Source organism: Zootermopsis nevadensis, unplaced genomic scaffold (genome assembly GCF_977971745.1).
Source record: "Zootermopsis nevadensis isolate Lab colony 2312 unplaced genomic scaffold, Znev_1.0 Znev_ptg000024l, whole genome shotgun sequence".
NCBI lineage: Eukaryota > Metazoa > Arthropoda > Insecta > Blattodea > Termopsidae > Zootermopsis > Zootermopsis nevadensis.
Window position 1 is genome coordinate 2,114,134 of NW_028259156.1, and position 16,343 is coordinate 2,130,476.

Here is a 16,343-nt window from a genome sequence, read left to right on the forward strand (position 1 = left end):
TCTTATTACCACGTTTGTACATTTTATCCCATAACCTCTGACGAGATCCACAGCGCTTACGTGTTAAGGTCTATTTATACAGGAACGTAAAGATAACGACACGAGCACGACACGAGCCCTTGACGATTTTTCACAAAATATTACTCAACATCTTTCAATGGAACTGTTTACGAAAAATATCGTTGGAGACGTAAGTTGGGCGAGACTCGTTCGTGGAACGGACGAGCTCAGAGTCGATATAAACAGTTCCACTGAAACACGTTGAATAATATTTTCAGAAGATAGTATAATTGCGTCATATTGCGAATCAAATATTAAATTAATTATTCGGTTTTGTCCGTCTAATCACAATTATATTTAAAATTTACAAATAAGATAATTAAAATATCATTTTATGTTCCACATCGAATAATCGATTTACATTTGGAACATTTTTACAACATGTTTCGGTTTCATCGAACCATCTTCAGGTGTAAAATTATATCGACAAACTTAAAACTCAATTACAATTTATGTTGTGTAGCTTTTTGGAGATGTTCATATCCAGATTATTTTCACATATTGGAGCGAATGTATTGTTTTGTTTTGAAGTTGTAAATCGATTATTCGATGTGGAACATAAAATGATATTTTAATTATCTTATTTGTAAATTTTAAATATATTGTGATTAGACGGACAAAACTGAATAATTAATTTAATATTTTCAGAAAAATCGGCAAGGGCTCGTGTCGTTATCTTTACGTTCCTATATAAATAGACCCTTATAACTTACGAGGAAGTTTTCTGTAAGTGGATGTAATCAAAAATTGGATGCATATTTGCCTGCTTTGTGATTCTAGAACACGAAAGCAACTTTTACAGTTGACGGAAGACATTTCTGTTCGTGAGTCCAGAAATGACAACTTTTTACTCAAAATTTTTAAATTTTACATACTGAGAGAACTACTAAGGTAAAAACCATGCTTCATCAATCGTGAACAGCAGCAAATGGGAAATTCATGTTGTACGACGCCATTTTGCACAAAACACATCAGCAAACCACAGATTGCAAACCCCTGACTTTACGATTTCGTTGCGAGTACGAGAAGTACCATCTTACAAGAAAGAACGAGGCATTTTCAATTATTGAGTCAAATCCGCATTTAAATTTAATTTTCAAAAATTCATCTGCGAGATTTGTGTGTTTCATTTTTCCACCAGTTCCACGTAAATATCTCGTATTTCAAATATTTAAAAAAATAAATTAATGATCATTATTTTACTTCCTTCGTAAAATCAATCTCGACGGTCAGCTGTTGCCCTACACAGTTCATAAACACCTGACAATCCTGGTTTAATCATTCATCATCAAAATCATCTAGCAGTGAAGAGGTTAGGACATTTGTCGACCAGTTCGAGGCTCGATGTTCCGAAGGTCTCTTCAAGGTCATCCTTTTTTTTATTCACGTAGTTTCAAAAATCTGTTTATTAAAAGATTTCGAAAAAAAATTCATTTTATATTTCAACATTTTTCCCAAATTATGAATTACTTACGGTTGTAAATAAAAATTACTCGAGGCTGTTAAAATTTTTCCAGAAAGTAAATCATAAATTCGAAATAAATAATTTTTCCAAGTTCTGTTTGAACGGCAGGGGTTGTAACCTTTCAAAACTTAAAATAAATTTCAAAATATTACATTTATTTTCTAACTGGGGATACAGAACACTTACGATCTTCCGTCACTTCAGTCACACGGAGCTGAAAGTGTTCAACATTCACAAAACATCAAACTCGTCTCTTCTGCGTGCTTATGTACAAGACGTTGTTGCCTCGAATGAACGCGTCGCCATATTTGTTTTTCAGTTGCCCATTTACATATTCCTCCGTTTGCTCTAGAGCAATGTTCATGTAGCCATCCAGACACGCCAGCACACCTGGAAAAGGATACAATTCTTTGAATCGTCGCAAATCTGAAATAAGGACCGCAGAGAAACACAACTTCCTCAAACGCGCGTCCTCCGTCCTCTAAACTGTAAGAAACGAGAGTACAGGTAGGCCCCGCCCCCTCAAGGTCGTTAGCTGACGCGACATAAATCGAGGAATAATTATAATGGCGGATGAGGAGACAGCAACTGACACCGACACTAGCGCCGCCTAGGTGCCAACTTCCTGTACTGCGTTTACGCTGTCGTTTTAAAATTTTCTTCTTATATGCGTTTTTTATTTTATTTTTTCAATATTATTTTAAAAGGCTCGTGAGGAGTTGCTGGTCTCCCATTGGGCGCCTCCCCCGGTGGCGGATAGGGGAATGGAGGGTACCGGGAGAAAACAATACCCAGGGCAGACCAAAACCAGACACTGCTGCCTTGTAGTGATAGAAGTTGGTTCTTCAAAGGTTAGGGGAAGGACACCCTGAGGAAAAATCACCTGGTCCTCCAGGTTTGTGGTTGACACGGTGGGCCAGCTCCTCGCCCGTCGGAATAAACCACGATGCTAAAAAAGCCTAATAAAAATAAGCCTCGGAATTGGAACCCAGGGCGGCTGGAATATCCAGAAGAGAGAGAGTGAGGAACGAAAGGATTAGAGAAATCATGAGGATGGATCGAGATACAATAGAGGAGATAGAGAGAAGACAACTGATTTGGTACGGACAAGTGCAGAGGATGGAGGAGGAAAGGTTACCAAAGAAGACTATGAAATTGCAACCAAAAGAGAGAAGGAAGACCGAGACCAGGATGGAATGACAGAATTACAAGAATCATGAAGGAAAATACCTCTGGAAGGATGGGAAAATAGAGAAGAATGGAAGAAAATATTAGGCACTGGAAGACCGAAGTAAAGGTCAAGAAACGGAAGAAGAAAAAGATTTTAAAAGGGCATTGAAGTGAAACAGCGTAAAATGAACCGTCGTAAAGCGGGGCCTACCTGTAATTGCATTTTTATAAGAGCCATTCTTAACACCAGAAAGGGCAAATTAAACAACAATCAAACTTAGGGACTAACCTACAAAATTTTTAACAAGCATTTACTCCTGTTCCAGCTCACCAATAACAATTCAGTTCCGATCACGTGGTTTAGGATTTATGTGAACAGACCTTGCTGCCAATTAGTCATCATTAAACATATAGAGATCATCTCTCACATCCTCCTCACACATCACGTCACTTACTTAAGCTCTACTCCTGGAACAATGCGTTTCGTAGGCAGGAATGGTGTAACCTAGCAAGGGACGATGTCTTGCACTTGCGCAGGACACCGCCCTTAGTCAGCTTTTTCATTTGTTGGTTGGTAATCGTGGCTTAGTCATCACTTCCATGATGGACACAGCAAGGACCTCTCTCAAGCACTAGTCTATCGAGGACTTTGGCTTCCAGCACAATTTTCCTCCATTATTGATGGTCCTAAGTCATTGAAGGTCAATTTCTTGTTTCCATAATCTTCAAATCCTCTTTAACCTCATCTATCTATCTTTTGTGTGATCTACCTCTTTTCTTTGATCCTTCCAATGTAATTGTCATGTTTCCAGGGATTCTTTGAGTTATTCACCCTTTCAGTATGTCCACACCATCTCAATCCGAGATATTTTATAAATTTCACATCTGTCCCTTCTAATACATTCTCTACCTCCTTATTGGTTCTTATTCGCAACCTTTCTCCTTCATTTGGACCTCAAAATCTGATAACACTCGACCTGAGTTAATTATTCACAGGACAAATAATGGTCACTTTTGTTCCTTACAATACGAAGCACAAAACACTGAATTATCGGTGATAGTGAAAATAAAGTATATAATCTAAGCGTAAACCAGGTCTTCCTTCTACAAGAACAACAATCATTTATTTCTTTATCCTTCTTCAGCCATTTTGAACCCAATATCTGCAATATTATAAAATATCCACTATAAAAGGCTTTTTTTCTCGAAGGTATCACCACCTTGTCGAAGGCAATCTGCCGGGTGAGGAGGCTTGCGTGCTCAAATGACCCTTAGGGCTATGCCGGCCTGAGCTTCGGCTCATGGTAGGGTCACCCAAGCCGGACAGGTCTAAGGAGATGCGCTAGACTAAGAGTGATACCCTGGTCCTCCAGGTTGGGGGTTGGGTGTAGGGCTAACAACCTTTCACCTTTAAAAAAAATATGTGTTACGAAAAAATCAACCAAGCCTCGGATCAGGACGGACTCTTTGGCACGACCACGGCAATTGAAAAAGGACATGAGATTTGGTACCTGGAACATTAGGAGCCTCTATAGGGCTGGGGCACTGAAATCAGTGTGTAGGGAATTAGGGAATTATAAGTTAGACTTAGTGGCAGTGCAGGAAGTGCGATGGGAGGGGGAGGGCACGATCCCAGTGGACAATTTTACATTTTTCTATGGAAAGGGGAATGACAATCATCAGCTAGGGACGGGTTTTTTTGTTCATAGCAGAATTAGGGCAGCAGTTAAGAGAGTAGAATTTGTTAGTGACAGGTTGTCTTACGTAATTTTGGAAGGACGTTGGTGCGACATCATTGTCCTTAATGTTCATGCCCCAACTGAAGACAAAAGCGATGATATCAAGGATAGCTTTTATGAAGAATTGGAATCAGTATTTGATACATTTGGCAAGTATCACATGAAAATTCTGCTAGGAGATTTCAATGCAAAAATTGGGAGGGAGGATGTCTTCAAACCCACAATAGGCAGCGAGAGTCTCCATGCACTTAGTAATGATAATGGCGTCAGAGCAGTGACCTTCGCTACGTCAAAAGATTTAATTGTAAAAAGTACAAAATTTCCACACCGTGATGTTCATAAATACACTTGGACTTCCCCAGATGGCAGAACACACAATCAAATAGATCATGTTTTAGTAGATAAGAGAAGGCAGACAAATGTAATTGATGTGAGATCATTCAGAGGAGCAGATTGCGACACTGATCATTATCTGGTGGTAGCAAAAGTGAGGGAGCGGCTTTCAGTAAGTAGACGAACTAAACAAAATTTTGACACAGAAAGATTTGATTTGAAAAAATTAAGTGAGGGAGAGGCAAAGGAACAATATCAAGTTGAAATTTCGAATAGGTTTCAAATTTTAGAGACAAATGAGGATAATGAAAGTGTGGACATCAACAGGGAGTGGGAAAATGTCAGAAACTGCATCAAAATTTCAGCAAAAGAGAAACTAGGATACTACAGGAGAAAGCAAAATAAACCGTGGTTTGATGAAGAATGTTCAAAATTAATAGATCGAAGGAAGCAAACAAAATTTCAATGGTTGCAGAACCCAAACAAAACAAATGCGGATAATCTATGTAACGTGAGACGTGAGGCTAGTAGAACCTTTAGGACTAAGAAAAGGGAATACCTGAAGGGCAAAATTGCTGAACTTGAGACAAATAGTAAGGAAAAAAACATCAGAGACCTGTACAGAGGCATTAATAACTTTAAGAAAGGATATCAACCCCAGACTAATTTGGTAAAGGATGATAGTGGCAATTTGCTTGCAGATCCAATAAAAATTGTGAATAGGTGGAAAAATTTCTTTAGCGAGCTCTTAAATGTTCATGATACTGGTGATATTAGACAGATTAAAATGCATACAGCTGAACTGTTGGTGCCAGAACCTAGCTTAGATGAAGTGGAACTAGCCATTGGGAAGTTGAAAAGTTATAAATCTCCAGGAATTGATCAGATTCCGGCCGAATTAATTAAAGCAGGTGGCAAAGGGTTGCATATGAGGATCCATAAGCTTATTCAGTTAATTTGGGATAAGGAAGAGATGCCACATCAATGGAAGGAATCCATAATTATTCCTATTTATAAGAAGGGGGACAAGACTGAGTGTGGTAATTACCGAGGAATATCGCTGCTATCAACCTCATACAAAATTCTATCCAACATTCTTTTGGCAAGATTAACCCCATATGCGAATGAAGCTATTGGGGATCATCAGTGTGGGTTCAGACGAAACAGATCAACGATTGATCAGATCTTTTGCATTCGTCAGATACTAGAGAAAAAATGGGAGTTCGGTGGGACTGTACATCAGTTATTTATAGATTTCAAAAAAGCCTATGACTCTGTGAAGAGAGAAGTGCTATATAATATTCTTATTGAATTTGGTATACCAAAGAAGCTAGTGGGTCTAATAAAAATGTGCTTAAATGAAACCTGCAGCAAAATTCGAGTAGGTAAATATGTATCTGAGACATTCCTCATCAAGAACGGTCTAAAACAAGGAGATGCTTTGTCTCCCTTGCTCTTTAACTTTGCGCTAGAATACGCCATCAGGAAGGTCCAAGGTAGGCAGGAGGGTTTGCAATTGAACGGGACACATCAGCTATTGGCATATGCTGATGATGTTAATTTATTGGGGGACGATATAAATACAATAAAGAGGAACGCAGAAGTTTTACTAGAGGCTGGTAGACAAGTGGGGCTGGAAGTAAATTCAGAAAAAACTAAGTACATGTTAGTATCTCGTCATCAGAAGACAGGCGGGCAAAATTATCTTAGGGTAGCTAATAAATCCTTTGAAAGGGTTACAAAGTTCAAATATTTGGGAACAACAATAACAAATCAAAATGATACTTGTGAGGAAGTTAGGAGGAGACTAAATTCCGGAAATGCTTGCTACTTCTCAGTCCAAAATATTTTGTCTTCCCGTCTGATTTCTAAGAACCTGAAAATTAAAGTATACAAAACAATAATCTTGCCTGTTGTTTTGTATGGGTGCGAAACATGGTCTCTCACTCAGAGGGAGGAACACAGATTGCAGGTGTTTGAGAATCGGGTGTTGAGGAGGATATTTGGGCCTAAGAGGGAAGACGATGGGGCGTGGAGAAAACTGCACAATGACGAGCTTAAAAATCTGTACTGCTCCCCCAGTATTGTGAGGGTGATTAAGTCGAGAAGAGTGAGATGGGCGGGACATGTAGCGCGCATGGATGGGACAAGAGGTGTGCACCGGGTACTGGTTGGGAAACCTGAAGGGAAGAGACCGCTGGGGAGACCTAGACGTAGATGGGAGGATAATCTCAGGCGGGATCTATCCGAGATAGGAGTTGAAGGAAACTGGATTTTGTTGGCCCAGGACAGGGTCCGGTGGAGGGCTTTGGTTAATTCGGTGATGAACCTTCGGGTTCGGTAAGCCATCTAGTTAGTTAGTTAGTTAGTTATAAAAGGCTTTTTCTGTTTCTTGTAGGAAGCAATGGTATGTTGTACTGGAAATTTTTCACACACAAATGAATCCATCCATCCACCTATCCATATTTATTACATTCCATGGATCCATAAGTTAGTCAGATGACAATAAGATGTAGAATAATATCCTTCAAAGTTCATAAAATACTAGAGGCTGAAACTGAACAATGCCTAATTGGTATTATATTTGTCTGTCCCTCAACTGTTTTCATGCAAAGATACAGTCTGTAAGTGTTCATAAGCCACAAGGTATATCTGAAACTGAGGACAACGGGCTGCTAGCAAATATTTTCACGGCCTTACCTCGGTAATCTACACCACTGTTCAACTTTACCACTACTGGCCTCCCATGGATTTGCTGAATGAACTGCGACAAAGCTTCCTTTCTGCTCATGATACTGCCAGTAACCTGCAAAGCACAGCAGTTTATGTACAGGTAAAGCCAATAGTTTCACCACACTATCTTATGAGTAGATTGCATTATTTGATAACAGTAAACACAGACAGACAGACAGACAAATGCTGAGCAGGTAAAAATTACATGTTGGATTTCTATGAGCTGTGTGCCATGTGCATCATTACATATAAATACAGTAGATTCCGGTTAATTGGGCCATCGGTTAATCAGGGCAGATGTTTATTCGGACAAATCTTAAAGAACAAACACTTTTAATCCTTTACATGGAACTTCACATAATTCAGGCCGCCACTTAATTGGGCTAAAGTGGTCTGGTCCCAGTGTGTCCCAATTAAGTGGCTGCCTGAATTATGTGTGTCAATCTATACATATGCAGAACCGACACTTACCTAATGTTACCCTCCACTTCTAATTGCCAAACACGTCCTACCAATATTTAAATTACTCAAAGAATGACAATTTTTCTTACTGCAATTCACATGCGTTCAAATATTTGGATATATAAATTTATCTTCGATACATCGAGTTCAATACATTGCCAAAGAGAACATTACAAACCTCCAACCAGAGAAAATTTCAATGGCCGATTTACCAAACCAAAGATGCTTGAAACCATGTAAATAGTATCAGAAAATTCGCTCCCACGAATCTTATCACAAGAATTTTTGCGAATTTTCAAGACGAAAATGTTCTCTATAAATTTCAGCAACTCGTTAAAAGGTCTATAGTTCAATGAAAAGGCTTTGTGGGACCAGAAAATGAAAACTTATCACAAGGAAGGTATGGCAAAATATAAGTGAGGTTATGAATGTTTCAAGTAAATATTGCAAACTGTTCCTTGGCACATCAGTACAAATTCTACATTTATGTATATTGAAGTAGTGGATTGTGGCACACATAATTAAGGAACGCAGAACTGTTAGATAATGCTATCTTCACTACTTTTAAAATGCATATCTGATGACACAAGCTTGTTTTGCTAACCTATTATTTGATTGTTATTTGTTTATATTTTGTGGTGTGGACGATGTGATAGTTGGATCATACATTCTTTATTAAAAAAATATTATGTAACAAGCATATGCACTTTACAATTAAATCAGCTTTATCTGGTGCAGTTTCAGTACACTTATTGAGTAACCTCCATTTGGGTGCAATTATACAAAGGCACAGTCCACTATTCTCCTTGCTCTAGAGAGTCTGTAGTTACAGATCTGTTCTTCCCTTGATAATTTTTTTTTGAATATGGTTTCAGGATATGTATCATCACCTAATAAAACATGAGGAAGTGACGAATCAGTTTGAGGAAGATTTGAATTTTGTGATAATAAATTTTCCAGGGATTTGTAAACACTTGATGCAGTGAAGGTTCCTCCATCGACCAAGACACGTTCAACATCAGTATACATCGTGTCATGGTCAGGGAAACATGATCTTCGGCTGTCGGAAAGCATGTTTCTGAAAATGTTAATTGTTAGTAAAAGGAAGGCTGGTCAAAGGAATAGATCTCCAACAAACGCCATCTGCTTGGAGAGGGAAGTGTACGGTGAATTTCACCATTTGAGGAACTCAGAAATTGGTCAAGAGGACCACAACTGTTTCACGAATACTCAAGGTTGCTGCCCAATATATTTTATTATATTGCAAATGCAATAAGAGATTAATTCATTTACTGTGTAACCAAGTTTCAACTGCAGTATTTTATTATTTATAATGAGATCAGTTTGTACAAATATGAATAATAAAGTTAGAAATAAAATTTTAAAAAGTATCAATTCCTGCTATCGTGCTCCATTCCCTGTCCACAAGCATCCAATTATGATACCTGTTATGTTTCATATCGCAAAGAATGTGTCTGCCAGTGCTTTCCCTGTATTGTATGGCCAGCACAGCTTAGTGTTCCGTGCGCTTTTTTCCAGACAGGAAAAGTGGGATCATGTTGGGCTTGGTCCACTGTATATTCCAAGGTCAGGCACAAATTGTTTCCTGAATTACAAGCCACTCCATAGACAGAAAGATAAAACTGAAATGGGTCTTACATTGGTGGCTTTGTAAACTGGATTAACGCCTTCAGGGTTCAATTGTTTTTCAATATCTTGAATCTTTGTGCTTTACAGACCACTGAGTTTGTGAAATTTTGCTGTTAGTAAATTCTTATTCTTCTCAGTGTTTCGCCCCCACAGCTCTTTGGAACTCTGGAAGTAGTTGAAGATTGAAGATGAGAAAAGATTATGGGGTCTACAAATATTTAAAACCAGGACTAATCCCAAGAAACAACAGGGATCAGAGTTATCACATTCTGAGATGATCTATTTAAAGTTTAAAATATTTAAATATAAACTGAGTCATGTACTGCAGAATACGTTTATGTAACAGGCACCAAGAGGCTGTTTTCTATAAAAAACACATTCAATTTTGACTTTCAAACGAGGAATCCCTTTTAGAATATTGTAGTTAGAATTAGTTCCTCATTGTCAAAAAAATTATAGTAAAATAAGATCAAGAATACAGTATATCATTTTGAAATGTCCATATTTTGGTCAGAAATGCATGTCAAAATTGCATGCATGCATATTAATATAAAATTACACAAAACTTTGTTGTCTGGTGACATAATATGCAGATACCAAAGTATTTTTAAAAACTTGCAAATATATTTTAAGTTACAATATGTTGCAGCATTGACCTCTCTATTCTTCTTCTATGGCGCAACAGCCCGAAGTCGAGCCTTGGCCTCCTCCCATGTGGGAGGATTCTTTGCCTTTAATTTTGCTTACGAATCATCTTGTTCATGCTCGTAAGGTTCCTTCACATGCCATAAATCTACGACACGGGACTGCCGGATTTGCTTCCCCTCCGAAGGAAGTTGTGCTACGGATTTTTATCATCCTTAAAATCCATCGACCTCGGCCGTGTTTGAACCTGCGAACCTTGGGTCCAGTGGCGAGCATGTTAACCACTAGTCCACCAAGGGCAACTGTCCTCTTTATTATCAACAAAGAATTCACTTCTCATTAAAGAATGGGAGTAATAGCAAATAAAATACTGTAATTTGCAGAATCTTCATTAAAAAGTTTCTGCACATACTTTATCTCAAAACAACAAAATTTTTATCTAATCCAAACCTTATTCATCAGTGTATTAAAAACTGTCTTTTACTTCAACCATGAATGAAGATATTGGTCTCTACACCAACTGGTGTGGGAGTGGCACGAGTCTCTTCAGCATCCATGGGCATGGAAGTGCCATCAATCCGCTCAGCATCCACTGGCATGGAAGTGTCATCAATCCCCTCAGCATCCCCTGGCATGGAAGTGCCATCAATCCGCTCAGCATCCACTGGCATGGAAGTGCCATCAATCTGCTCAGCATCCCCTGGCATGGAAGTGCCATCAATCCGCTCAGCATCCACTGGCATGGAAGTGCCATCAATCCGCTCAGCATCCACTGGCATGGAAGTGTCATCAATCCCCTCAGCATCCCCTGGCATGGAAGTGCCATCAATCTGCTCAGCATCCACTGTCATGGAAGTGCCATCAATCCGCTCAGCATCTGCTAGTGTAAAAGTAACATCAGTCTCCACACCAGCAGCTTGCATTAGTGGTCTCTACAGCAGTGTTCGGCAACTGGTGTGATGCCACAAGGTTTCAGGTGTACCATGAATTTTTATAGAAAATGTCATACTTGCACACAGAAGTTAGCAAAGAACAACATTTACATTTTGTAACTAGAATTTGTAAAACATCGTGCGCGTGCACACACACATTCATTATTGATATTTTTATTCAACATATGTAATGTTTTGTTTTCATACGCCTGCATTCTTACAGGGCAAGGACTTACGTGTAGATATATTTCTACGGCAATGTATGATTTCATACCCCGTTTCTGCGAGGAAAATTCTGTCTTGTCATGTGTCTGACAAATTAAGATGTGCCGCAGATTAAAAAAGTTTGTAGACCACTGCTCTACAGCATCAACTAGCATTACATTTTATGAATTAGTCTGAACCAATTCCTAACTGGAACATGAGATTACCATCCGAACCAAACCCCTTCAATTAGTTTAGAAAAAGTAATGATCTTACCTGGTTCAGTTGGTTTGGAAAAGTTGCTGACTTTGTCAGTTGGTCCAGAAATAATTTTCAGGTTATCAGTATCAACTGACTTGGAAATGGCGCTGGTTCCCCCAACTTCAAATGCCTCGCAAAACAAAGTGGTCTCTTCATTTTCACACGTATTCGCATCTTGGACATCAACTGTGTCACTGGTACCGCCGTTAATTTTAGGAGACGGTAATTCGAAGGAGGTACCGGCTTCAATATTTGATACTGAGGTGGCAGTCCGTTCTGTCTCGGCAGTTTCCTGTAGTTCCTGATTTGCTTTCATTCTCGCAAGCCTCTTCTCCTTTGCCAATAACTGATTCCTAAGCATACGTTGTCTCTGTTCTGCAGTCATGTCCTATTGTGAATAAAGAAACGCCTGTCATTTGTATCGTGCTAATGTTTTTTATATAACGAGGCAGTCCACGTAATATTTGTGATGGAAATTGTAGCACTACAGCAAGTTTCTCTCCAAGTACTACAGTTTTCTCTTGCTAATTAGCATTTTACTAGCATTTCATATTCATCTGATAACTCTTTTAAGGCGTGTACTAGGCCTCCCTGCTCAGTACATTATCACAACCCCAAATGGGGTTTCAAATCTGACTCACCACACAGCCAGACACAGAGTAAGAAGTTTAATATTTTTGGTACTTGTGGGTTATCGGGACACATCGCTTTAAAAATAGGTTAGGTTAGGTTAGGTTAGGTTAGGTTAATGTGTGTGGATAAATGACATATACTTGAAAGTTATTATATTTTATTTCAATAAATGAAAAATTATTATATATTATTTGGATATGCACGAGATGTTAATTAATCCGAAATTTTTAACATGGTACCGAAAAGCAAGAAATAACTGAACGAACCAAGAGATATCAACAACCGAGTATACGGATATACCGATACGCATGCGCCGTGCCGATTCAACTCGCACATATATGACTCTCCCGTTTTGTGTCCCGATAACCCACAAGTACCATATTTTTCATATGTTAGACGTGCCAGACTACATAAAAATGTTTAAATTAAACAAGTGCTTTTGCCATACAGACATCAAATCATCAACTATTGACACTTAAAGAAAGGTAAACACTGAAAATGTTAACCGAGTTTGAAACTGAATTTCCAAACTACTCGCTTGTTTCATTAATTCACAAAAGTGAACAGGGAAGGGGGGGATTATATACTCACTGCTGATTGTGATACTGCGGACTGATGTGGCGGTGGTAGTGTCTGCGAAGAAGGGAACTGTGTCCTGCTTTCTTGCCCAACTCTGGATAACTGCTGACTTAAAAGTTCATCAAAATCATCGACAGGTGCTTCATAATGAACTTCAGGTTCATCATCCTCATCAACTAATTCCACTGGTACATCAGCAGTTTCTAATCCCATGCGTATCTTTTTCACATAAACCTGGAAAGGTACACCATCTAATGGCAAATTACTATAGCAAGTCCAGGATCAGTGTAGCCGCTTGCTACACTTGGCTTTATGTAACATTTGCATGAAGTACCATTCATAAAATAAACACATAGCACGAAGTCACGTCTGTCCCGTCTGCTAGCTCAATTTTAAAACTACTATATCCTGATGATATTTAATATTTGGGTATTACACTAAAAGCTTCCACGTAAATTTATACAATGCCACCTCTACCAACCAATTATTATATTTTGTGAATGTATATTTATTTTTCCTACTGTTCACAAACACCAGCCACTGGACTCTACCATGAACCAATCCGCATCTTAAAAAGACATTTTCCTAAGAATTATTTTAATATTTACCTCCTAGCTACACCTAAATATCCCAAGCCCCCTTGAGACTGTGATAAAAATATGTGTATGCATTTTTCACTTCTCCCATGCATGTACCTTGGTTTAAAAACATTAACGTCTACTGACCACGCATCACTGTTTACACAAAATTCAGATGGCCATGCTCTGCGTAATATACCACTAAACTGTTAATCCCACACTGAAAGTCTGGTTGGCAGTTCCTTAGTTCGGGGACTTACATCTCCTGTACATATAAGATAAATGTTAATATTAGGTGGAGCGTAAAAATAATGCCCCACTTAATGGTACCTGCACCTTGTCGTGGTGGTGGGGCCGAGTACCTCAGTGACCCCAAGAGCTACTGGTAAGGTCTCCCTAGCCAGATTGGTCGAGGGGGAGAGGTCAGACTAAGACAGGTACCCTGGTCCTCCAGGTTGGGGGTTGGTCACAAGGCTAACAACCTTGCACCGTAAAAAGGAAGATGTTTCAAAACCTCGGACAGACGGACCTAACAGAGCAGCGGAGGATAGGACCGAACGGAAGAGGAGAATTGAGGAGGCCATGGACCGAATACGGACCGGAGAGCCATAGAAGAAGAAAAATAATGAAACCCCTCATTATGTAATTTCCCTCAGTCAGTTGTGCTTCATGTGTCTGATACAAATATCTTCAGATATTCAATAACATTTTTTAGGATATCAGCCACATCATATCATCAGGGTTCTGGCAGAATGGGTCCCTGAGATGTCAGTTTCATCGTTTAACCATCTGACGCAGCTGATCTGCTAAGAAAATTTTATTGAGTTACGTTGCCGGAAAACCTTCAAATCACATATCCTCAGATATTCTTCCTTCAGAGGGAGACGCAAAGTCTTTTCATCAAACGAGACAATACTTCAAATTATAGTTTTTATGTCTAAACAAACAGTGCAACCTCCAGTTAACGTTCCTTAAAATAAGGCTTTCCCTCATTTAACATCTGTTAAATCTGCACCACTAAAGGTTTTCCTGTTCACCTGTTAAGCAGCGAAACTTAAATGTGGTCTTTGTAATGGATGGCACTCGAAAACATAGAAATCAAACTCCGGATCGTAAAAGGTCGGTAATTACTCGACCAAATGAGCGATCAACAGAGTGCTTGAAATAAGGATGATGTAGATTCTAGCAATGCTTTGCCAATAAACTTAAAAAACATAAAATCCCTCTTATCCTTCAGCTTTCCTTACATATTTACCTGCACATTCTTATTCTGCCCTAGTTTCTCAATCCTTTCTAAGCAGTCATCGAACTGAAAGCGGGGGGAAAGACGATGCGCCCAGTGCTCCAGTCTCTTCATTACCCTATCAAGATCAAATTTTTCATAACCTTTTCCGCGGAATTTGAAATCTTTGAAAGTATTCTCTAAGACAGCGATACCACGAGAACTTTGCAGCTGCTCCGGACCCAATTTTGGCCGAGGATTCCGGATGACTTGTTTCTTCCTGGGTTCAACTCTAGTACCATCCGGGTTTTCATTATCAGCAGTAGCTTCAAAAATCAAACGAGCACATTTATTACTGACATATTTCAATTAATTCTTAGAGAACATAACAAAACCATTCCATTTGCAGTGGTAATTTAGCTTTGAAATAAATGGGATTATAATCACGAAAACAGAGTACGTAAAATTTTCAAAGGAAGAAGCTGTTGCATATTTTAAGGTACTACGACATAGGTGAATAACAAATATCCTCAGTCAGGATTGCTGGAAATCGAGCTGAGATTCAAACAAGATGTCCTGCATGTACAGGTCCAGAAACTTAAACCTTTTGTGGAATTAATGGGGAAGCGATATGCTCACTAAATAAACTGTCCTGAACAGAACTGAAATTGGAGAATTACGATGTCAATCTCAATTTGTCTCAAGTACGTTATCACTTCAACAACAAAAAAACAAGTAGTTCAGGGCCGAAGCCTACTTTTCTATTGCATATTTTGGTAATTCCAAGTTTATAATCCAATAAAAACAAACAAGTTTGGGGAAGACTCCAGTGGTATAACATCCATACTGAATTTTGTAAAAAGTGATCAGTATGTACATGCATACATGATCTAAATAAGTCCATTTTTAGGCATATTTACAACTAAATTGAAAAAATGCACCTGTAAGCTTTACCAAGTGTATCTGTACATCTATCTGTCTGCAAGTAACAACTTGAGAACTGCTAAACATATTTTCAGTTTGTAAATGTCACATTTACACTTTTAAACCAGACATCCGAGTTTCATTTCAATAACATATTGGTACGCAGTTTTTAGCCTGACAGGAAAGTGTAATTTTAGAACAATGTATTGTACTGATGCATTCAAAGTATATAAATTATAGTCAAATTTCTATTTCATGATCATTAACTAAGAAAATTACAAAGCAAAACTCATTTTAATGTTTTTATTTTTTTTTACACATTGTTAGGAGAAAGATTAAATGAGGGGCAGGATCACTGGTGTTTACTTATGGAGTCAAAAATTTTTCCAATTAAATTTCTAAAATAATATAAAAATGTTCTGTTACTGTTAAAACAAGAACAAATTTAATTTAAACAAAGTCAAATTTGACTCTTAACAAAATAATGATCACATACCATCGTTAACACCGTCTTCAGACCCCCGGTCTTCTTCCTCTGCTTCACCAAACTGCCTATCACCCTGCTGCTCTATTATCTCATCTAAATCATTCGGATCGCCAATGAGGTTATCTTGATATATCTCTTCCAACATCTACAGTACAGCAAAATTGTCACCAAAATAATCATCAGATAGCTTCTTGCTATGGGCATATATCTTACGTAATTTTGTGAGACGCCTCCAGAGATAAAAGAAAACATAAACCTGAAGATTG

General features: G+C 38.5%; 2 protein-coding genes and 1 long non-coding RNA gene across 6 annotated transcripts in view; 1 reads left to right on the forward strand and 2 right to left on the reverse strand.

Moving 5' to 3' along the window:
- Window positions 1-1,659: 1,659 nt before the first annotated feature.
- On the reverse strand, window positions 1,660-8,130 carry LOC147872671 (U6 snRNA-associated Sm-like protein LSm6). Its single transcript, XM_087354896.1, has 3 exons — window positions 7,972-8,130; window positions 7,468-7,573; window positions 1,660-1,915 (listed from the first exon to the last, which is right to left on the reverse strand). The coding sequence occupies exons 2-3, from the start codon at window positions 7,556-7,558 to the stop codon at window positions 1,767-1,769; spliced, it is 240 nt and encodes a 79-aa protein (XP_087211022.1). The 5' UTR covers window positions 7,559-7,573; window positions 7,972-8,130; the 3' UTR covers window positions 1,660-1,766.
- A 9-nt stretch (window positions 8,131-8,139) lies between these two features.
- On the forward strand, window positions 8,140-9,353 carry LOC110835954 (uncharacterized). The gene is made up of 2 exons (XR_002545101.2): window positions 8,140-8,362; window positions 8,838-9,353. It is a non-coding gene; the product is annotated as an uncharacterized LOC110835954 (long non-coding RNA).
- Window positions 9,251-16,343, reverse strand: part of LOC110835950 (uncharacterized) — a 108,796-nt gene continuing 101,703 nt past the window's right edge. For 3 of the 4 annotated variants that reach the window (XM_022076682.2, XM_022076686.2, XM_022076684.2), the window contains exons 2-6: window positions 16,087-16,222; window positions 14,700-14,992; window positions 12,879-13,100; window positions 11,670-12,042; window positions 9,251-11,137 (exon numbers count right to left, since the gene is read on the reverse strand). In XM_022076682.2, coding sequence (XP_021932374.2) covers window positions 10,743-11,137; window positions 11,670-12,042; window positions 12,879-13,100; window positions 14,700-14,992; window positions 16,087-16,222 — 1,419 coding nt within the window. In that variant the 3' untranslated portion in view covers window positions 9,251-10,742. The remainder of the gene's footprint in view (window positions 11,138-11,669; window positions 12,043-12,878; window positions 13,101-14,699; window positions 14,993-16,086; window positions 16,223-16,343) is intronic. The other variant, XM_022076683.2, reaches the window with a different exon arrangement.